This window comes from Salvia splendens, chromosome 20 (assembly GCF_004379255.2).
Source record: "Salvia splendens isolate huo1 chromosome 20, SspV2, whole genome shotgun sequence".
Lineage (NCBI taxonomy): Eukaryota > Viridiplantae > Streptophyta > Magnoliopsida > Lamiales > Lamiaceae > Salvia > Salvia splendens.
This window is the reverse complement of record NC_056051.1, coordinates 24085204-24108540: the sequence shown is the minus strand read 5'-3', so window position 1 is coordinate 24108540 and position 23337 is coordinate 24085204. Positions and strand designations below refer to the sequence as shown.

At 30.9% G+C, this 23337-nt stretch overlaps 4 protein-coding genes across 6 annotated transcripts; 2 read left to right on the top strand and 2 right to left on the bottom strand.

Annotated features, from left to right (window-relative positions):
• The first annotated feature begins 5425 nt into the window (after positions 1-5425).
• LOC121782002 (ubiquitin-60S ribosomal protein L40) lies at positions 5426-6630 on the top strand. Its single transcript, XM_042179709.1, has 5 exons — positions 5426-5585; positions 5723-5809; positions 5886-5988; positions 6280-6346; positions 6439-6630. The coding sequence occupies exons 1-5, from the start codon at positions 5483-5485 to the stop codon at positions 6463-6465; spliced, it is 387 nt and encodes a 128-aa protein (XP_042035643.1). The 5' UTR covers positions 5426-5482; the 3' UTR covers positions 6466-6630.
• A 255-nt stretch (positions 6631-6885) lies between these two features.
• Positions 6886-9978, bottom strand: LOC121782001 (pyridoxal reductase, chloroplastic-like). Its single transcript, XM_042179708.1, has 7 exons — positions 9738-9978; positions 9438-9666; positions 7942-8035; positions 7747-7870; positions 7396-7649; positions 7228-7321; positions 6886-7138 (listed from the first exon to the last, which is right to left on the bottom strand). Exons 1-7 carry the CDS (start codon positions 9867-9869, stop codon positions 6953-6955), a joined length of 1113 nt encoding a protein of 370 aa, XP_042035642.1. The 5' UTR covers positions 9870-9978; the 3' UTR covers positions 6886-6952.
• Positions 9979-11475: 1497 nt separating this feature from the next.
• LOC121781252 (homeobox-leucine zipper protein ATHB-12-like) lies at positions 11476-12785 on the bottom strand. 3 transcript variants are annotated; one of them, XM_042178986.1, is made up of 3 exons: positions 12369-12781; positions 12093-12295; positions 11476-11651 (listed from the first exon to the last, which is right to left on the bottom strand). In XM_042178986.1, exons 1-2 carry the CDS (start codon positions 12681-12683, stop codon positions 12137-12139), a joined length of 474 nt encoding a protein of 157 aa, XP_042034920.1. In that variant the 5' UTR covers positions 12684-12781; the 3' UTR covers positions 11476-11651; positions 12093-12136. The 3 variants fall into 3 exon arrangements, with proteins under 3 accessions (XP_042034920.1, XP_042034921.1, XP_042034919.1); XM_042178987.1 differs by lacking the exon at positions 11476-11651 and having other exon boundaries at positions 11884-12289; positions 12369-12785; XM_042178985.1 differs by lacking the exon at positions 11476-11651 and having other exon boundaries at positions 11884-12295.
• Positions 12786-22113: 9328 nt separating this feature from the next.
• On the top strand, positions 22114-23062 carry LOC121780676 (auxin-responsive protein SAUR32-like). The gene has a single exon (XM_042178307.1). It carries the CDS (start codon positions 22531-22533, stop codon positions 22849-22851), a length of 321 nt encoding a protein of 106 aa, XP_042034241.1. The 5' UTR covers positions 22114-22530; the 3' UTR covers positions 22852-23062.
• Positions 23063-23337: the final 275 nt, after the last annotated feature.

The window sequence follows — 23337 nt, the reverse complement described above, 5'->3', positions numbered from 1 at the left end:
AGTTTGTATTATAGATAGAGGTTTGTATTTGATCATATATATATATCTGAAATTAAATTAATAAAATTATATCTTCAAAGATTAACAAAATTCTAACTAATTTGTTTGTTACTTTATGAGACAAAATCATTTGGGTAAATTTGCAAATGTTCCACCACACGCAATTAATGACTTGGTATTGACGCAAGTGCATAATAATTAGGTGTATTGATGATTATATAGGTTTAGAAGATCACTCTTAATATTTTAAAATTTTATTAGCATTTGAAACGCTAGATTTCTCTAGGTATATTTATCTAAAAATTTGAGAACAATAATTTGTTAGACTAACCAAATTATATTTGTACACGACACAATTGTTACTCAGTCAACCCACTATCTAATAAAGATACTTACAAATTATTTTTGAATGGATAGTGAATATTTAATCGGTAAATCGTTGTATCAAGAGTATGAATAAGCTTAAACGTAAAGATAATGGATAAAAAAAGTAAACTCATTTTTTTATCGAAGGCGAGTGGCAAATTAGTGTATTTTACGTTTATTGTTAATTCTAATCTTGTATGTAGAGACTATCATAGAAAAATGATGTTTATAATCACATTCTATTAAAGTTTGTGATTTTAAAGTTAATTAGCTAGTTAAAATTTGGCCAAATTGATAGTAGTATATTTTAGAACCCAATCCCAAAACACAAACAATAATACTTCCTCCGTCTCATGTTACTTGCACTGTTGCTTTTTGACTCGTCACAAACTCCTTACACTATTTATAGTTTAAGTTATAATTAATGTATTTAATTAATATGTTAGATTAAGTTAAGAACTTTTTTATTAAGTGGTATCTCATTACACTTAAATTCTAATTTAATCATCCTAAAAATCAATCTCAAATTTACGACCTCAAATAAAAAGTGCAAGTAACATGAGAGGATATTTTAAACGGAGAAAGTTATTAGTAATACTTTTTCTTATTTATATTTGGATAAAGGGGCCTCTACTCTACCACCTAAATCAAAAAAGTCTTCTTATCTAAACCTTCTTTATTCGTATTGCTATTTCTTTTTTTTATTTCAAACTTTTCTTTTTGGAATGCGCCTGATTTAGTTGACCATTCTCTTCAAATTCAGTGATTTGATGATTGTTCTTGGCTTTTCTACTATTTTCATATTTTTAGTGTTCTTTTGCTTGTTATAGAAGAAGTTTAATCGTGATGTCTCAAAAAAGACATTATTATATGATAATTTGTACTACTCCCTCCGTCCCGCACTATTCACACGTTTCATTTTCGGCACGGAGATTAAGGAATGAGTGTATAGCAAAGTCAAATATTATGACTGTAGGTGAATTTTTTTACTAAAAATTGAAATAGTGCAAATAACTTGGGACGCCCAGAAAGGAAATAAGTGCAAGTAGTCTGGGACGGAGGGAGTACTATTTAGTTAATGATGTGAAAATACATCAGCATACGGTTAGGGGTTAGCATGCATAAACAGTATGCTAAATAAAAACCGTTATAAATAAATGTAATAGCTATAGTAATAAACAAAAGTGTGATTATTTTCATAAGCGCATATGATGAGAGAGAACGCACGTGACATGAGCATGCGATTGGTTGGATTTGAGATTATATTTAATAGTACTACTCAATTAGCAACTTGTCATGTTGATTTACTTGAATTAATACACATATATTACAATATTTGTACTGTATATTTTAGGTATATATTTTGCCCCAGCAGCTCATTATGATATTATATCAACATATATGAATGAGATTAGATTGAAACAAATATAGAGAATATGAAGTCATTTTATATGTAGTATGTGAGTGTGTGTGACAATTAATGAGGGAAACGGATTAGGTATAGAAATTAAACTTGATGGTGTAGGTGTTGATGTATGTGAGGAAAATGGTCCATAAAAAATGTCGATTTGTTTAATGGATCAAAATTCTTTGAGTAATTTCACTCAAACCTAAATACTAACAACAAAATTAGTCATGTAAAAAGACTTTAATGAGGTCTTTATTATTCATAATAGTAATACAAATATTGACAACAACTAATCCAATACGATACATATCCACAATTTGTATAACTTGCACGAGTTGATATGTAGTGCATTTATTGCAAATATATTATATAGTACTAGTATCATTTAATTGAAATGATAGAACGTGGTGTAAATTTGACAATAATATTGAGAGAAATAGAGAGGTCTGTGATATTTTTCTGCATTTTATTGGTTCGACAAAAGTTTGCTTGAATTAATCAGATATAATAAAATGGATCCCAATTTTATGATTTTTTGCAAAATGGCCAAACAACATGAATGATGACAATTTACTTAATTAGATGGTGGATCACCAAGGCCAGAAATATGGGGTATGCTGTGATGAATATAATTGTGATTTTACATAATTCCTTATTGATAATCATTAAAATGCACACTAATGTTGTCCATAAATATATTTAATTAGAGAAAATCCAAGTAAACAGGCGCCGGCAAACACAATCATTGGAATTAATTATATTTACTATTTTTCAACATGCATCAGAAAATGTTACAGTAAATTTCCCCATCATTTTATAATATAAAATGCTTGAATTAAATAACAAGCTAACATTAGTTATAGACTTATAGTATTATAAGTAAAATATAGTAAAATAATAAAATCAACATATCAACAAAATGACATTTTTTAAAATTAATATGGAGTATAAAATAAAAGCATGGGAACAGCATCGATAAATTCCAACATTTGATATTGAAAATACAAACAAAATATTTAGATATTCAGAAAACAATCATTCATTTGCACTACTTAAAACTCGAGATATCCAATCTTGTTGAATGCATATACATCGGTTACATATAGTAATAGTACTATCTTTCTTATAAATAAAATCCAATAGAAGTGATGTGACCATGCATGATACACATATATGGATCATAGACAACAAAAACAACTAAAAAAACATATTTCAAGACAATTAATTAATATATCGTTGAAGGTGGACATAAACAATAAATATATTTAAATTATAATTTACTGATAGGGACACATAATATATTGGACAGCATAAAAATGTTATAACAATATTGGAGTCACCAATTGCTTGAATTATAAGTGAATGTTGAAATGAATATACATTTAGGTATATACCCTACCACCCAAATGAGACAATCGAGAACTTTAATAAAATGCATGAATTTTGAAGTGTCCAATATTAAATAAAGCTCAAAACTACCAATTTTAGAACAAGTTGTGGGATTGAAAATTGATAAAAGTAGTACTCCATCTACACAAGAAGTGGGATGGAGCTTTGCAGAATTTTAGGTACACTTCTTTTTAGAAAGAAAAAGAGTCGAAAGCAATAAATATCATTAAAGATTTAATAGAGCAGTTGTTATATGGCTCATATCCTTTTAAAGTGCTTACAAATCATCAACAATATTGTCACACTAGATGTTGTTGTGGTCATGAAATAAAAAAATAAAATAAAATCAAAGGAGCTTGTACAAGTACAATGCTTATTTTCGAGCATATTATACACTAGAATCAAATTTTGCAACTAAAAAATTCCAAAAAAACGTGAGGTAGGTTATAAATCAAATATATTACCAATTTTGTTGTTTTTTATAGGTAAACAAAAAAAATTTTAAAAACCATTTTATGATTGATTCGAATCCAATCCTTTGACGTTGAGCATAATAAATACCGTGATGGTGGATAGGTTATAAATAAAAAAAGTCCAAAAACATTAATGAAAATTAATTATTCATATACCATGTGAGCTGCACGTGGCAGATGATATGCTTGCAAATTCAAAAGAATATTGGGAGGTGGTTAGTTTTTGAATGGTAGAATTTAATGAAACAAATAAAAAAAACAATATGCGTGAATTGTGATCCACCAATTTGTTGAATCAAAATTTTCAAGTTAGTTGGAGAATATATTATACATGAGGATTACGTGATTAATATAATAATGTTTTTTCTCATACAAAAATAAAAATAAACTTTCAAAAAGTTATGAAATATAAATAAACAAATGGTTAGTGCATCAATTTCTAATGGTTAATTCAACACTATTTTTGTGCAGTGTAATATACTTATCATTTGTATGATGTATTGATGCAGTTAGTTTATTGTAAATTTGTATATACATGATGTAGAGATTTAATCAATATATTATATTTACACACTTTTAAGTTATTGTATATGTATATCCTAATTAAGTGGACTAATCATATATTACAATCAAATCAAAAGGAGAATAATCAAATTAATAAATTGAAAATACAAAATCATACTATAAGAATTAAGATTTTGAATGGCCTGCATTAATGAACTATTATTATAAGTAGTACATTTGATAAGAACTACTGATAATTCAATTATTTGGTTGAATTTTTAATGCCGGTCTATATATTGGATATCTGCATAGAATAGAAGCTTGCATTTAAACAATGAGTATTTTTTTTTTCTTTTAATGGTGAATTGTTGGTGGATATAATTTGTCTATTCCATGAGGAAAATAGCTACGTAAAAATAATAAAAGATTTACTGTATATATAGCTAGGTTGCGATGAATGTGATTAATAGTTTTGCTTGCTGATAACACTATTCATCAATTTTCACAATCTTTAAATTTTAGTTTTTGAGGCGAGTAAAAATTCATTGCAAAGTGCCAACTAAAGAAATTCATCGCAAAGTCATGAATTGAAAATATTATTTGAATATATGTGAGAATTTTTTGGGATAATAATTTGGAAACATGCCGGTTTATGTCCCAATGTTAAACATATATTCTCAATGATATACGTTGTACGAGTGTTTAACTATTTATTGAATACAGATATACAATATTTAAATCATCGTCATGACAAAAAAAAATAATAATAAAAAATCATGGATTTTCAAAATTGATTGGGCCATTATTTACAGGCCCAAAAATATTACAATATATTTATAGGCCGAAATTGATTGGCCCATTAATGATTTGATTATTTTGTTAATATCTGTATTACTGGAATTGAATATTTAAATTGCAATTTTCAAAGTGTTCCCCCCAAAAATAAAGATTAATAATGTAGTAAATGACAAATTTATCCTCAACTTTTAATTGCACTTTAAATTTTGGTCATTTTAAAAAATTCCAGCAAGTGGATATGAAACATTTTACGAAATTATTACTATAAAAATTACTCGTACAATATAATTACAGTATTTGAAACTATCAAAATTATCGTAACTTATTTTACAGAAATGTTCAAAGATGAAAATATAAAAAAATAAAATTTGAATGGAAGTCACAAATAAAAAAAAAAATTAAAAAATTACGAAACCATGTAAACGACGTCGCAGAGGAGGCCGAAGAAACCCAAAACCCTAAATGGATGCTGATATAAAAACAACGCAGCAGCACTTCGCATCGCTCTAATTTCGTGTAGTGAGCGGCGGCAAGATAAGGAAAAATGCAGATCTTCGTCAAGACTCTCACCGGTAAAACCATCACGCTCGAGGTCGAATCGAGCGACACCATCGACAATGTCAAGGCCAAGATCCAGGACAAGGAAGGTACTTCGATTTTCTCGCTCTCTTTGGTTTCAGAAAGATCGAGTATTTCTAGGGTTTCCGATTTCAATTTGAATAAAAACAGGGGAAATGATTCGTTCACTGTAAATTGATGTGATATTTTGTGAAATTACGTATAGGAATCCCACCGGATCAGCAGCGCTTGATTTTCGCCGGAAAGCAGCTTGAAGATGGCCGAACACTGGCTGACTACAACATCCAGAAAGGTATTTTTTACTACCTCGATTTAGTTTTTACTTTTGATTTCTGTATTCTATTAGCTTATCATAAATAATTCTGTAGAATCGACTCTGCATTTGGTCCTGAGGCTCAGGGGAGGTATCATTGAGCCGTCGCTTATGGCGTTGGCCAGGAAATACAATCAGGATAAGATGATCTGCCGCAAGTAAGTTTATTGGTTTAGCTCAATTCCTCGATTAATTAAGATTGATATTGCCACTTTTCGTCCATGATTGTCCAATACCGAAATATTTGGTGCAGTGTTAGCAAATCATTTTTAGAGTTTGCCTTGATACATTTATTGTAACTCTAGTTTTGCTTTGAGACTGAATTTTAGATGATTTGAATATGGCACTTACTTGGACTAAAGGTTTCTGAGAAGTTTAATGCATTAGTTGCATAATGATACTAAATTCTGTTCAAGGGATTTTAATCAGAGTCTTTAATTATCTTGTAGATGCTATGCCCGTCTGCACCCTCGTGCTGTGAACTGCCGCAAGAAGAAGTGTGGGCACAGCAACCAGGTTTGTAGTGTGGTTTATTCTTGGCTGAGTTTATGTTATTCAGTTCAAATCGAGCAATGATGTTCAAACGTTTGAAACTTGCTTTTGTGCAGTTGAGGCCGAAGAAGAAGATCAAGTAGATTACTGGATTGATTGCTTATCTTGTTGCCGTTTTGTCCCCTCTTCTTTAGTTATTCACAATGAAACTAAAGAGTTTTGATGTTAGACATTGGAGCTTTATTACTCTCTGCACTTCATTGATTTGCAGTTTTATATTGTTGAATGAATTGGATTTTTCATACTTATTCCTGTCATTGCTCTTCAAGATTTAGTTCCATGGTTTTTTCCTTACCTGTGCTCATTTATATTTCATTGATGAGTAGTTTTATTTTATCATGTGGCAAGTGAGGATTAATGTTTTCAAGTTTTTAAAGTTTAAAAATTAATACTCTCAGTTTCTTCATTGTATGGACTCTTATCACTTGCTGTGGTAATTAAATCCAAAAATTGTCATTTCTTCTCCATTTGTTGCTCAATAATTAAGTTTGTATTCTCACGAGTAAACAAGATCTTGGTAACCTTTGCAAATCACGTAATTTTTTGAGTTACAAATGAACGTAATGTATGTTAACTAGTTTGAAAGATGTTTTGCACCATCTTTCTTGGAGATCGTAGAGCTGCAGATTCTAACTGTTGCATTTCAGCAGAACTAAGTTTCCAACCTAGAGCGCCTAAGTTTTCCTCAGCTTGTTCGATAGACTTAACCCCGGGTATCGGTATTGTACCTTTTGTGATGCACCAATTTATCGCCACCTGCAAGTTCATATCTTAATCATATCTCTAGTTTCTACAATGAACAACAGATGCTTGTTTCATTGGTTGGAAGTTCACAGGTGTAGTACCTGGGAAACAGTTTTTCGCCGTTTTTGTGCAATCTGTTTAAGAGATTCCAAGAGAGGCTCGAGTCCTGGTAGTATTTGCCGAAACAGAAACCCCCTATAGATTAAGCACTAGTGAGAGAATAGCAGGATGGTCAAACGAGAAATACGAAAACGGAAGGAGGTGAGTACCGTGGTCCAGTAGGAAGATTGGAAGTGTTATATTTTCCAGTAAGCATGCCAAGTCCCAAAGGACTGTAAGCAATGACTCGAATCCCGAGAGCATCACACGTACTCTTCATCTCTAGCTGATCTTCTCCCATACTCAGCAGTGAGAATTGCACCTGAGCTGATACAAGTGGAACCCCACGGGCCTCAAGATAGTCGTATATTTTCAATAGCTGCTTTGGTCCGTAATTGCTCACACCAACAGCTCGTACTAATCCCTGTTGAAAAAGTAACCAATCCGAGGGTAAATCGTCTATATGAAAAGCGGATGCATGATTTCTGTTTAGCCAATATTTAAGATGAGTTCACAGTAACCTTGTCATACATTGCTACTAAACCATCCCAAAGAGCTCGTTCCTGGAGAGGGGCATAATTCGCGGTTGACCAGTGGAGTTGTCCAATTCCAATTTGATCTATTTGGATCCTATCTAATGAGGACCTGAACATAAATGAACATCATTATAATTGAGAAATCAAAAGCTAATATCACTCATATCCTCATATCAAGACCTGCAAGCATCCACAAACTGGTTAGGTGTAAGGCGCCATGGATATGCAGCGAATTTCGTTGCAATCACTATGTTATCCCGCACCTGCTTATTCCCTTGCCATGTACATGCAATTAGATACCGGATCAGCAAAAATCGTACCTTCTCTTTGTAACGCCAAGACAAACATCCTCAATTTGTTGCCAAACATGATGTTTATGAACACTGTTTGAACTCAAAACTAAAACTAACCAACCCCTATGATGCTTGAAAACCAAAGATGACCACATAACAATGCCATTTAAATTATAACCAAGCAATTTGAAAGAACTCAAAATTTTCATGTGTAAAACTGAAAAGACGAGAAATTCTATCCATTAACAACAAAATCCCTTACAAATTCAAGAATCTACAATAAGCATTTGTAAGACAAGAAATTATATCCATTAACAACAAAATCCAAGTTCCCTCACAAACATTAAAGAATCTATCAAGCATTTGTAAGACTGCATCAAGACATACTTATCTATCATCATCACTCGGAAGTGATGTCTACTACTAGCATATAGTACCTCAAGATTTTCATGTGTAAAACTAAAAAGACAAGAAATTTAATCCATTAACAGCAAAATCCATCTTCCCTCACAAAAATTCAAGAATCTACAATATCATTATCAAGCATATGCAAGACCACATCAAGTTAATACTAATCTATTATCAACCCCCAAAATTGATGTCCACTACTAGTATAGCATACATCAAGATTTTAATGTAGTATAAAACTACAAGAAATTCTATCCAGAGCATCCACAATGGCCCTATAACCCACCCTATAGCAATTTATAGTCCTCCACGTCAGCATTCTATAGTCCTATCTATTCACTTGCAATGGGGTGGACTATAACTCGCCCTATCTTTTAACAACTATTTTGTATTTATTTTAGTTTTTTTGTTTTCAAATATAATAATATAGCGAAATACTTCATTTTATTAAAAAAGCCGAAAGAGTACAACGCGAAATACTAAAAAAAACAACAATTTCAACGGCCCTAACGTGACCAAATTTCTTCAATCGTGTCGAGCAGCTACGTCATTCTCTCGGCGGACCGACCTCTGGCGTACGATTGGCCTAGAGACCTGCTCCGCCTCTTGCTGCTCAAACGCACGTTGTTCGGCCAAGAGATTGGTCGTAGCCATAGACACACAATCGAATAGGGCCCGAGTCAAGGCCCGATTTATGCCTTCCGTGGTGGTGAGATCGTCGCCGGGATTCATTTTACTAGGGTGAGAGAGAATTGAGTTGGAGAGAAAGAGGAGATGGGTGTGAAAAATGAATGAGAAATGAGGTATATTTATAGATTTGAAAATGAGATATAAAAGATGAAAAATGGCCGACGAAAAGCCGGACGATCATGGTCCATTTGCTTGGGGCGTGGCATCGCAGTCCCATTGCTAATGCTCTAATGCTCAAAATCCATGTTTCCCCAAAACCCCAAAAATCAGAGTGAAGAAATGAACCTGGAAATTGACGAATAAAGTTGCCAAGAAGCTTCTCGCTCTGCCCATTCAATCTACCAGTGCCATAGGAATCAGCTGTGTCAAACAGATTGATCCCATTCTCCACAGCAAGATTGAAAACCTGCTGAAGCTCATCATCCATTGATTCCTCATAACCCCACAAAAACTGATTGCCCCAAGCCCACGTCCCAAACCCCATTGGAGATACACTCAAAGATCCCACCTTTACCTGCAAATTAATACAAAATGCGGAATTTAGGCAAAATTCAAGCAAGAGGGAATTGAATCGCAGCTAGCTACCTTTTGCCATGGCCAGAAACGAGGGAGCTTGAGATTTTTTAACAGGGGAGGAGAGGGGATTGTCGAGCTCCGGGAGGAGGTGGAGCAGCGAAAATGCGCGGTGGGAGTAGGATATAAAATTGAGAGAGTCATTATTTTACGCAGATCGCTGCTTCTTCAATGAAAAATTTGAAGAAAAGGAAAAGAAAAGATTTTTTTGTCTATGGATAAGAGAATGAAAGACAACTCTCACTCCACCACCAAACCTAAAACAAATTATTAGTAGTATTATCTTTATGCCGATTATATTTTTTAAAATAGCCCATGTTAGTAAAAATAAATTGTTAAATACTCCCCCGCTCCTGGAAATTTGTCACATTTTGTTTTCTGGTACTCAATATATTTATTTTTTTCTTTTTAGTTTGTCCAACTTAACATGTTCACTTTTCATATTTTAAACTAAATTCATCTCTTCTTTCTCTTTATTAAAACATCTAGCTATCTTTCCTTCCTCTATTATAAGAATATCTCCAACTATTACATTAAACACAAACTCATTTTTAATATAAATATCATATTAAATACTAATTTTACTCCGACCATTTATAGGAGTATTAATTCAACTAATAAAACAATATTCTTCCACATATTTTAGTCTTCCACATATTTATATGTATGTGTCTCTACATGAGGAATTAGTTTAACTACTAAAAATTGGATTCTGTATTTGAGAGCAAAACACCGTCTGTTTATTTAGTAAAAAAAAAAGATAAACTTTTTTCATATATTGAATAATATTAACCTGTACTAATTATATGGACAAGACCACTTTTCAATAACTAATAAAATATTAATAGAATTAAATTAGGTTATTGTTTCACATTTTCTTCTTCTCTAGGTTGTTGCCTTTTTTCTGTAAGTTTTATTATTTCTCCGTATTTTAATTTCTCTTTCTTCCCTTCTTCTATATTGATAAATATTAGTGCAAATCTAAAGATAGATAATTTTTCTTCAAAAACCTGTAATATGATTGGTTTTGCTGTATTCTACTGCATTTTAAGTTTTGCAGTACTATTGGAGATGGTCTAATACACTAAATAAGTTTTCTTAAAACTTTGTACCATTTAAAATTGTGGACATCTTGAGTGAGATTGAGGTAGTACTTAACAAAAAAAGGTCAAATTCTGTCCCACATTGTTAAAAATTTTAAAAATAAATTATAAATTTTTTTTGCAATGATCGTATCTTTCCCTTTAAATTTTTGCAATGACCGTATCTTTCCCTTGAAGAGAGGTAGACTATTTTTTTTTATGTATTTGAGCATTTAGTATACTAGATATATAGGAGTACTATATAATTGGAAATCTCAATAGAAATATATAATGGTGAAATATTGGTAGAGGGGGCCATTTGCCCCAGCGGCTTAGTTGCACGGTGCTAAGCAAAACAACGACTATACATGAGGCGCTCAATTGTATAAATTCCAAATAACACGAAAGTTCATGATTTTATCAAATTTTTTATATTATTGGAAAATCCAAAATTTGTCATATTAGCGTTAAACTGTACTTTACTTTAAAAAATTAACTAATTAGATCATATTATTAACTACATGACCCCGATTCATTTGATATATTTCCATTTTAAAAAAATTGTCGAGTGTTTTTATTAGTATTATTAAGAAAATACATTCTTTTTTTTGTAAATTTAGTGGCTAAATTACGTATAATATAAGTATCAACTTAATTATATGAATACCAACAATTAAAGCAAATGTTTTTTTAGCAACATGCTCAATGCGACACGTCGATGAGATGCAACAGCAAAAAGAGTTTATGACGAGATCATTAAATTGACTAATTAAATCGTATTAAAGTGTAGTTGTGCTTATCCTAAAATATGAAAATAACGTGCCTTGAATTGCCATCATTTAACCTGCAAAATAGTCAACAGCCGCAAACTTTAAGGATTCCAAAAGTAAAAAGGTATTATAGTCATTAATATTTATTTTAAATGATAGAGTAGAACTATTCTTTAGTTAAAATTGACAAAAAAAGAAATAAATCAAACCAAAGAAATTGGTCAAGTATTGAAAGATCTATGATCATCAAAAGCTGGAAAATGGATCTTATATTTATACATGTTACAAACTAGTGTAGCTGATCAATTAAATAGATAGTTATTGCTAAATGAATGTAAGAATCACAAAGTAGTATGTTATATAAGTACATAGGAATGATATGCTAAATGCCTAAATGTTTTATCTTCGCCATTAACACAAAAGGTTGAAAAAACACACTCATCACTAATCATTCAAACACATCACTCCCAAATTCCACAAATTAGTGATATAAAAATATCAAACTATATACTTACTGAAATATTTGATTACGTCCCCATATATATATACATATACGTATCTAACTCTCCCACCAATTTGGAATCTCCGACAGCTCGTCGAATATGAATTCTCGATCCTCATTTTCTCCGTAGCAACTTGTAATAATTCTGTCGTCGTCATCGTTAACACCAACATCTCCATCGCGATTTTTCTTCAACCGATCATTCAGCTCCTGCAACTAGGGTTGGACTAAGATCAGATTAATTATTTTGATTTAATAATTAGAATTTGATATGAAAAGTAATGAAAACCTGGATTTGAAGAGAGTGTTTCTCCTTCTTCAAGTCATCAAACATGATGGAGAGAGAGTTGTAGCTGGATTTGAGCTTCGTGAACTCTTGCTCGATTCGCTTGGATTTCCAACGAGCTCGTTTGTTTTGGAACCATATGGCTACCTGCCGAGGGTGCAGGGAGAGCTCTCTTGCAATCTGCATCTTCTTCGTTGGCTCGAGCTTCGTTTCTTGCTCGAAAATGGACTCTAGCGCTTTGATTTGCTCATTGGTGAACCTTTTTGGATGCTGATTCTTGATTTTGTTTTTTGTTGGTGTTTGTTGGGATGATTCCATGTTTATGATGAATGAATCTTAGACAAGATTGGGATAAGATGATATTTGGAGTATTAAATAGGAGACTTCGTGAGGTTGTCTTATGGTTTTCGACGGCTATATTGCTAGGACTATATTTTCTAAAATTTATTCAATGATATTATGTATTTAGGGGATAAAATTAATCTATATAATTTTAAGATTCAATAGAAAATTAGGCTTGGAAATCTCGTATTATTGGATAGGGTTAGCAGTCTTGTGTTTTTTATTTTATTTTATCGATTTTATACTGTACATTTGCGACATTTGCGACGTGTTTGTTAGTGAAATGAGAGATTAATTGTATGATAGAGAAATAGATCAAGATTAATTGTTCAACAATTAATGAATAACGCATTTTTTTATTTGGAGCATAAAGGACACACTGAATCAATTTTGATATTAAAACTTAATATAGAACGTTGTAAATCTAAAAACTTAATATAGAACATCGTAAATCAAAGGAGAAATGTGGCTTAAAGTAGCTACTCCACTATTTTGTTATACATGAACACTATTTTACGTGAGACCTTAGGAGGTGAGCTTCTGACAATTGACAGTGGGTTACGACTTACGACCCTCCCTCTTAGCTGGCCACTGCATACCCTGATTGAACATCCTTCACAATATTCTCGGGTCGGAATGTGAGGGGCCCTTGGAATTGGAGTTTCAACCTTTTGTAAAAATGACACTAATCAAAATTAATAGTACTACTATTATTTAAAAAAAGTAGACAACTTGTTTAAAATATATTATAAAAAAATCAATTTTTGTGTAGTATTTTTGTTTAGCAATTGTACTATTAAAAATAGAATCTTACTTTTCCCCTCCGAAATAATCACTATTTAAGTGACAAGAATCACATAGTAATAAACAAAAAATTAGTAATCTCATAAAAAACAACATGCAAAGAGTTGTAAGCAAGGTCGGTTGTTGCCTAATAACGACAAAATGGAAGGCCAATTTGAAAATTTTGGTGGCGTTGAGATAACTATAAGTGGGTGGAACTATTACAAGTCAAAATCCACGTCTTAAATAAAGGCTTCACTCATAATTTTAGGACGTGACAACCTTCTTATTCATTGGGTAGAATTATATAGTAGGAGTACCTCTATTGTCACTCACACACATAGCTTAATGTATATAACGTCCAAAATAAATAGAACATGACTACTTAACTACTTGGGCTCAACACCAAAATAAATAAATAAAAAGGTAAAATCCACAAAAATTGAGAAGTTTCCATTTCAAAAACGTGATTTACTCCACATATCGTAACAATTTATTTTTAAAAAAAATTATTTGAATATGATTCATTACTTAATCAAATCATCATCGACTTAAGTCAATTCATGTTAGAATTAAGCTCATAATTGAAATTGTACGGTATAATCGACTTCACATAATTGAAATATTAAATTTTGTTTTGGAATTTCGGGTTTCAAATAAAATATTTTATTTAACATTTCCTCCATAATATTACATCACATGCATTGAGATAAAATTAAATAAAAAGCGATCCCTTTTCGCATGCAGGTTTTAAAATGTTTGTGTTTATATTACAGTTGAGATAAAATATTCGATATCGAAAATACATTTTAGCCGGAAAGCAAGAGAAAAAAGCGAAATGAAAAGTAAAAAAAAAAGCTGATTATTGCGTTATGCACAAATATTAATTAAAATTAGTAAACTGTGTTGATAATGACGTTTCTAGCTAATTTGTTTTACACGGCTATGATTAGTATATCTTCATCATTTGAAGAGGCTTATTTCAACAAATTTGTCATTATTATCAACACTTTATGAAAGTATCACTTACTTGGTTTTCTTACTAATAACTAAGGCTTATTTCACAAATTACTTATACTCGAGTTTATTATCATGGTGCAATTTTAATATTATAATTAAAAAACACATACATATTTTAAAATCATTTTCATTGCTCGAGTTGAGTTTAGCCACCAACTTAATGTTGTCGTTACCGAACGAAAGCTACATTTTAACCTATTAATTGAGAGGGAGAAAGTTATTTCGAGGACAAAATCGTAGAAGGTCAATGAATAAGTACAATTTAATTGAATTTTAATATCCATTAAATATGATATTTATACTTTTAAAATCATTCCTTATTTTATAATTAGTGATGCATCTTATTTCTTTGTAACTCGATGCATCACTCCTAAAAAAACATTTTTTGAGCTAAAAATAGTTTTATATTTAAAAATATATTTGTGTATTAAAAAAACCATAATCTTTTATACTATACGTGTAACCTAAGTTATGGAAGATTCGTGTAGATATATAAATGTTGTTTATGATAAGGGCAAAGTTACTTCATCCTAAATCAACGGCCTAAATTGATTTACGACTTCTTCACATATTTCAACATTGCGTCTCATAAATGATTTGCTCAAATTCACACTGCATTTGTGTGTGAAACAATTTTTTTTTAATTGTTACAAAACGTTCAACTCAATAAATAGTAAATAAAATGTATAGTTTGAATATTTGAGATGGCAACTTAATTCTTTGGTCACATCAAATAATTGAGTTTAGTTGACGATGGTGGAAAAGATGATTATTGAGTCTCTAGAAGATAACCACTTAGGTTTCGACAGCAATTACTTAAGTTACAAGGTCATAATTAATGACTCAGTGCAATTCATGTGATGTATCTATGCATGCATATAGCCATATACGTATGTGAAATTAGATTTCATGATGTAAATAAAAATAATACTAATAACCTAATTATGGAAATTGTTGTTATTAAAGTTTTATTAAACATTCATTTAAACCTCTCTCTAATTCACCGTTTAATATTGTAAATTTAAATCGTCCATCCAAAATTCGGCTAATCAGTCAATATTCTTTTGGCCCTAAAATTATACTACTATTCCACTAACCACTTCTTCGATTTTAAAATTGAAATTAAATTTTATGAAAAACAATATTTTTGTAATTTTGTTGAAGAATAATTTTCTATTGCGTGTTAGGAGTATAACACATATTCGTGTACCTCGAAGAATTTATCTTAATAAGAAAAGTACGTAATATCGATCGATAAGTTGTATGAGGAATACTACTGCATGGATGAATTAGCTTTATCACTTTATGTGGAGAAAATGATTGATCAGAGAAATGTGAGTTGTTGAATATTTTATGGTTAATTCATTATGTAGCATATTATTCATTTAACAAAAATCACACACGAATCTCCCTGCGAAAAGTCAAGCCATTTTCCTCCACAAATCTAAACAAATATCATCACAAGAAAACAACTAAGTAAATGTTTTTAGGGAAAAATATATTCAAGTCAACAATCCAACACAACTTATCACACTTGCAGATTTGGAAATGAGTATAATATAGATATGTGCAAAAAAATTAGATATTGTAAATGTGTTTGCAAATTTTTTGTTTGTGCAATAATTGCATAAAATACTTCAAAATTAGAAGCTACTAGTAAACTGTAAATAATTAGTAGTATTATGTAATTGTAAGAGCATCCACGATAAGGTGGACACTTCCAATAGTCCCGCCACTTTTTTGTTCACAGTCACTTCGTATTTGTCCGCCCCCACAAAAAAAATGTCCGCAGCGATAGTGGACACTTTTTTTAGCCACTTCTCACTTTAATTTTTTATTTTATATTTTAATTCAATTATAATTAAAATTATAATTAAATAAATTAAAATTGAACACTAAATTAAATAAATGTAAAAAAATGAAAAAAAAATTGTCCCCCCCCACCGGCGCGCCGCTCACTGTCGAGCTATAGGCCGGCGCGTCCAGTCGCCGATCGCCCTTCCGCCCCAAAAAAAGCGTCCGCACCGGGGCGGACGCTTCTCCCGCTATAGTTAGCCGCTGCGGCGGCGGTTCCGGGGCGGCCGGCGCGCCGCCCCTATAGTGGATGCTCTAAATACTATGTGGAGTAGTATAAGAAGGAACTTATTTTTTGTAGGGCATGACACATTAAGATTTTTTTTTTGTGGGAAAATTGAGCATTGATTTTGGGCCTCATTTTGTTAGAGCCCACACACCTCATTTGTTGATCTTCAAATCCACATAAATTTATGCCTTTGCTTCATGCTGATAGTGATTGCTTAGATTCTAGTAGTATACCCATTGTATCAATTGTTTTTTATTTAATTTCCTTTGCATTTTCTAATATTTACTTTTAAAGCAATTTTCTATTTTCTCTTTATTAAAATATCCAATAGCCTTTTTTCTTCCCACTTAAACACACTAAATATTTCTTTTGTTAGGATGGATGGAGTATATTTTCGGAGTTGAATTGGGAAATAACCTTGTGTTGTCAAGAAATAAGACCTTTACCCATTTACGTGGAGATGGAATTTGCTAGTATTTTACAAAATAGATGAAATCATTCTGCTGCGCTTATAGAAAGCCACAAATAGATCGACATGATCTCAATCTTAAAGTATACTTATAATATAGCACTACTATATGAAAATATGAGTCCAAAAATAGCATAATATAAGAACAAAATTGGAATATAAAATGTCACTAAGTTGCTCTTTCTAGGTTGTAGTGCTACACTATCTACGTTTTTAAGTCAACTCCAAACTCCCGCTTTTATCGGAGTATAATTTCTATTGGAGATTGATACACATTTTGAATAAGGAATAAAAGTTTTATAGTAAACGAAAAATAATCTTTGTGCCAAAAAGAAGCGTTTTTATTAATCTTTGTGCAAAAAATTGTTTATATTTTTGGCAAAAAGTAATATTCTCTTTTACTTTATTCACGACTACTTATCACACTATTAATCTTTGTGCCAAAAAGAAGCATTTTTATTAACAAAGAACGGAGGAATTACTATTAATTATAGTTTTCTTTTTATAATTTAATTTTAATTAATCGTGATTTAGTTTGATTAATTCTATAGTTATTAAGTAGATTTACTTATCTAATTAGAGTGTACAATTATTTTTAATCTTTAATCTGTACACGTTTAATTAAATTGAATGTTTTTAATCTTTAATCTGTACTATACGTTTAGTTTTAAAAACTTATATTTTTAATCTAATACTATATTCATTGAAGTCTTTATTAAATTTAACATATTATTAATTTTCCTTAGAAAATCTAAAAAAAATGTGATTTTTTGAAAAACATGTACTCCATGTAGAGTCCTGCCAGTCATATATAAATTGAAAGGAAGTTCATTGTTCATTTATTTTAAGTAAATAAGTAGTAATATTTATGTGATGTTATTGCATCTTGAATTTTGTAGAACATCATAGTAATGGAATTTAATTTAGGCGGATATTCCACAACGTGAATGTGAAATGACAAAGCACTTGCATTTTATCACAAGATTCCAGCTATTCTCCATTACAGCTAATCAGAATAACTGAGATGATATATTAAATTTAGGTTACTAATATTTTTAAAATCAATGAAAATTACCAACTTGTGACTTTATTTGAATTAAAATAATAAATTACTTATTTTCTGATTTTGAGAGGATAAACAGATAACTTAAACTTGTAAGCTTTACAAGATATTGATAATGAATATTCAAAAATTTAACATAACCTCTTGTTGTAATGAAACAGGTGTATCCAGTTAGAATTGAAAATTACGACGGGGAATTTTCTCTAATATTAAAAAGAAAAAAGGAAAAAAAAAGAATAAAATCTTCCTTTACATTTTGAATTGCATAGCATAAAACGAATGGTGTATGGTGGTGCCAGATGTTTTCCTACACTGAATCTAACTTCTTTATTTAATTTTGAATATGACATGTTCAAAGAAAATATTGTTTGCAAATTGCCATCAATGAGAAATGTAGAACATTAAAAAAAATACAATAAAAAATACCACACGTGGAAATTAATTTCATTTATACGTAAACTTGATGTCAACGTCATTTATTTATATTTATTCATACTAAATATAAGAATTAGTAATAAAAGTGTCACAAGTCACGAATGTACAAACAACGTATGTGATCAATCTCACGATTTATAAATATGAAGACGTCACATTTTATATTGAAAGCGTGTGTCCATTGCACAATATTTTTCTAATGTTAATTCCCACCTAACACAAGGTGGATTATCCCTTTCTATGTTGGTTGAAAATTTGAAATAGTGGAGGAATTCCATGCGTTTGTACTTGGATTTGGTACTTGTCAATGTACCTCAAATGACTTTTACTCAAAGAATATCATTTTCAGTGATGTAAAAACAACTTTACAAGTCATCTGAACTTCTTGAATTAACATACTCCTAATTTAATCAAATCTATTAATTTTAAAATAATTATTGATAAAGAATTTTTGTGTCCGTGGATGAGTTGAAGGTGTTGGGCGGCATGAACAAGAGCTCTTCACGAAGAGGTATGTTATGCTGACTTTTAGTTAAACTCTGGGATCTTGTTATTTTTACATTCCCTTGTGGCACTGTTGTCGGTTTTGGTTTAATGAGGGGATGGTTGGTCTATTACTTTGGTGGGGCTGCTTTTTAAGGTTATGTTTTTGCTTGCTTTGGATCTATTTTCTGAATGGTAGAGGGTTTCATCTATTCTCCTAATTCTATAAAAGTATTCATACTTAGCTAGTGGAGTTTAAACCCTTACTATAGAAAAAGTACTACTCCTATAAAATATCTTAACCACTAAACTATAAGTTTGTTTGATTATATAACGAACTTTAAATTATTTTATAAAAATATGATTTTTTTTAATCTACACAATTTGATTTTGTATTTAAATATTTAATTTTTCTTGCTAAATCAGTAGTTGATCCTGTCCTACCGTTTTAACTATGAATCGATAGCTTTGTTGGTTTATTAATCGGTTAGATTTTGTAAAAGATTGAATTTTACGTATCTTAAATTAAATAAACAAGAAATATATAAATTTGTAAAACATAATATATAAAATTATTATTTGAAGTGAATTGATGTGCGAGATTCGTTATTATAAAAATCAAATAGCGCGTATAAAATTTAAAAATTGATTTTCCGAATTTGAAACGAAACACAATTTCTTTGATGATATTTTCGACCCGTAACCCAATTCCTTGAAAGCAATATATGTAATAAATGGATGATTTCCACGTAGGAAAAAGTTATGAATTACTTCAGTTATTATCAATATCTTTTAATTAGTAGTACTAGTAAATCACATTTTCAAATGGTGAAATCTTTTGACATGACACACAACCGTTGCAAATTGAGGAAAATAAACGGCCGTGATTGACTGGCCTTTAGTATACTAATCATTGGGATTTTCTGTCTCTAATAATTTAATCAAATCCATGTCACCATGTCTAATAGTGTCAACACCTACAATTACACCTGCATTTAAGCTTGGGTAAATTTAGTATGACATGTAAGCTTACAAATATGTTATAAATGTAATTTCCTTTGGTGGTAAACATGGAATTCAACTATTGTACAACACAATTATAATATGGTTTAAATCTTAATATTATAGCTTTTATTTTTGTAGAGTATTAATTACTATATCCGTCCTATAAGAATATATACTTTTTCCTTTTTAGTCTGTTCCACAAAAATATACACTTTCTAATTTTGAAAACTCTTTTTCCTTTACTGAGGTGTGGTTCATTCTCCACTAACAATACTTTATTTACTTTTTCTCTCTAGCTCTCTCTTACTTTACCAATTTTGCATTAAAACTCGTGCCGAATCATTGTTCATATTATTTGGGGACAGGGGGAGTATCTAACATGGTTATATTAAAGGGTCAAATATGGAATTAAATTACTATACAACACAATTACAATATATATGGGTTTAAAGCTTAATATATGTATACGTTCACAGATCAGGACTGATCACATATTCTGACATAGTTTAGTTTGTAAATTATTACTTAGAGTTGTACTACTATTAGATTTGTTTCTTTGAACCATCTGATATAGTATTTCTTTAAAAGGTTATTTAGATCCATGATTTTCTAAAATTACCTCAGTAGACAATGAATAAAATCAATATAAAAATAAAAATTACTTCGAGGCTTTGAAATATGCATCCATCAATTTAATAAGTTAAAACGTGAATTATTCGAATTAAGAAACATGATCTCTATTTTAAATCGAATATTAATTTTTGTTTTACATACATAAAATATTCCATAATACTATAATCCACCAATTAAAAGCTGAATAATAGATTCCTTGCAAACATATCTGTCAGCCGCCATGACTCATGACAAAAAAAAATACTACAGTAGTACCTTACATAATTTATTGCTTCTAATCTATTTTTCATATCAAACTCAGCTCGATGAGTTAAATATAAAAAAATAATTAAAATCGAGCAACACTATAAACTCTGACTTTGAGCATTAATTAGAAATAAATCACAGGTGAAACGCCTCTATCACACTGTTTAATTAAAATATGTTTGCCACGATTTTTCTTTTAAATTTTTTACATTAAATATTTTTGATGTTAATGGATAATTTACTAGTTGTTAGTAAAAATAAATGGAAAAATACATGCCCTACACACTTTAAAAAATAAAAATAAAAGGAAAAGTGAAAGAAAACGATAAGTGCCCTTTAGTTTAGTCAAATGGCAAATATATATTATATGCTTGTAAAATTTCCAAACGATACTAATGAATTCGATTCAATTATCATCTTTTTACAAAATTTGTAAAATTAATTACGAGATTTTTTAAAAAAGTTCAGTTTTTGCCATTTAGATTGAGTAAATTTGGAAGTCCATCGTCAGCACCTTAAATTTTGCAACTATCAATTACCCTTCTCTCAAATATACATATCTCATGTGTTTTATATGCAATTTAAAATATATATATATAATTTACGTTTAGTACTCACAATATTACTACCATAAATAATGAAGATTTTATTGGTCTAATCTATGCTTGATTTAGAAAAATATAATCCAAAATATTGTTAACCTATCATTATCGTTGATGTCTTTAGAAACTCCATAAATTTTTAAACATTTCAGAAATTTTAATTTTTGTAAAGATTGACTATATTTAGTGTTTCATGATTTAGATAGTTCAGTGTATTTTACAATATAATCATTAATCATATATGGAAAATCAGTAATCATATCAACGTGGCATAGGTATATTTCCATTTAATAATCTGTATCAAAACAATTAATGGGCTAGATACTTATCTAGCCATTAAATATAGAAAAAGGGCAAATACATAAAATAATTAATACAGTAGTTTTTTAAAATTTACATTCATTTATTAAAAAAATTACTTTAATTATATCCCCCATAATAGATAAGATAACCAGATAATCTTAAATTTTTTGGTTTGACTTAAAAGGAAGAGATTTAATCTCACAACAAACAAAAAAGTGACACGAAATTCCAAATATGCCCTCCCCACCTTCCTCTTCACGCCTACCCTCTCTAGAAAAAACCAGCAAATATTAACAAAGAAACTTTGAGAGAGAGAGAGAGATTGATGAGAGAGAAACAAGAGCATGATTCTTGGCGTATAAACCCAGAATCCGCACCATTCACCAAAACCAGAAACAAACCTTACACAATCTCTCTCTCTCTAAATCTATATAAGCAAAATTGAAGCTCGAATTCTCAATCCAATTCATGCGTTTCAGTTCAAGCGCAATCATCTACCATGAGCAATATCCCTAAATCTCTCACCGATTCCGCCCTAACCACCTTCAAACTCGCCGTCTCCGCCTCCGATCCCTGGCCTTTCTCTATCTAGCATCCGTCGATCCGTCTCTGCATCTAATTTTGCGCGTCAATTTCACGTCGATTTGGTTAAATTGAATAAATTTCACATCGATTTGGTTAAATTGAATCTCGAAAAGATGCCGCACAGTCACTTCCACCACCACCACGGGCGGCGGAGCATTCCGAAGGGGTATCTGGCGGTGATGGTGGGGCAGGGCGGCGAGCAGCAGCGGTTTGTGATTCCGGTGATGTACGTGAACCACCCGCTGTTCACGCAGCTGCTCAAGGCATCGGAGGAGGAGTACGGCTTCGATCAGAAAGGTCCGATCAGCATCCCCTGCCACGTGGAGGAGTTCCGCCACGTCCGATGCCTGATCGACAAGGAGACGGCGGAGCACCACGGCCACCACCTCCACGGCCACCACCACCACCACCAGTTTTTGTGCTTCAAGGCGTGATGGAATTAATGGCGGTTGGAGTTATTGTTAGGTGATTTTTTAAATTTGATGTTTTTGTAAAATCAAAACTCGTTTTATTTGGCTCTCGGGGCGTGATGGAATTAATGGCGGTCGGAGTTATTGTTAGGTGATTTTTTAAATTTGATGTTTTTGTAAAATCAAAACTCGTTTTATTTGGCTCTTGGTTCTAATTTGACTTGAATTTGTGTGATGTTTTGATTGTTTTATGTTTTGATCTATCAATAAAAAAATATTACGGAATATCTAGCAAATTCACCAATAATTTTGGATGATTTCTAGCTTAGAATTATACAAAATGTAACGTAAGTTTATAAGGTTTAAGTTTAACGCTTTAAAATATGATGATAAAGTGTAGTGTAAAATCCAAGTAATACGTATTTAGTTGATTTAATATTTTAAATTTTAAAGTTTGATCAATTTTTTACTTCACATAATTAGATATATACAATTAACAATTTTATGAAA

Coding starts and splice junctions, on each gene's coding strand:
- LOC121782002 (XM_042179709.1), top strand. CDS start 5,483: ATGCAGATCTTCGTCAAGACTCTCACCGGTAAAACCATCACGCTCGAG. Junction 5,810..5,885: donor TGACTACAACATCCAGAAAG/GTATTTTTTACT, acceptor ATAATTCTGTAG/AATCGACTCTGCATTTGGTC. Junction 6,347..6,438: donor AGTGTGGGCACAGCAACCAG/GTTTGTAGTGTG, acceptor GCTTTTGTGCAG/TTGAGGCCGAAGAAGAAGAT.
- LOC121782001 (XM_042179708.1), bottom strand. CDS start 9,869: ATGACTCTCTCAATTTTATATCCTACTCCCACCGCGCATTTTCGCTGC. Junction 7,650..7,746: donor TAGTAGCAATGTATGACAAG/GTTACTGTGAAC, acceptor CTTTTTCAACAG/GGATTAGTACGAGCTGTTGG. Junction 7,322..7,395: donor AATCTTCCTACTGGACCACG/GTACTCACCTCC, acceptor CTTAATCTATAG/GGGGTTTCTGTTTCGGCAAA.
- LOC121781252 (XM_042178986.1), bottom strand. CDS start 12,683: ATGGAATCATCCCAACAAACACCAACAAAAAACAAAATCAAGAATCAG. Junction 12,296..12,368: donor AACACTCTCTTCAAATCCAG/GTTTTCATTACT, acceptor GTCCAACCCTAG/TTGCAGGAGCTGAATGATCG.
- LOC121780676 (XM_042178307.1), top strand. CDS start 22,531: ATGCCGCACAGTCACTTCCACCACCACCACGGGCGGCGGAGCATTCCG.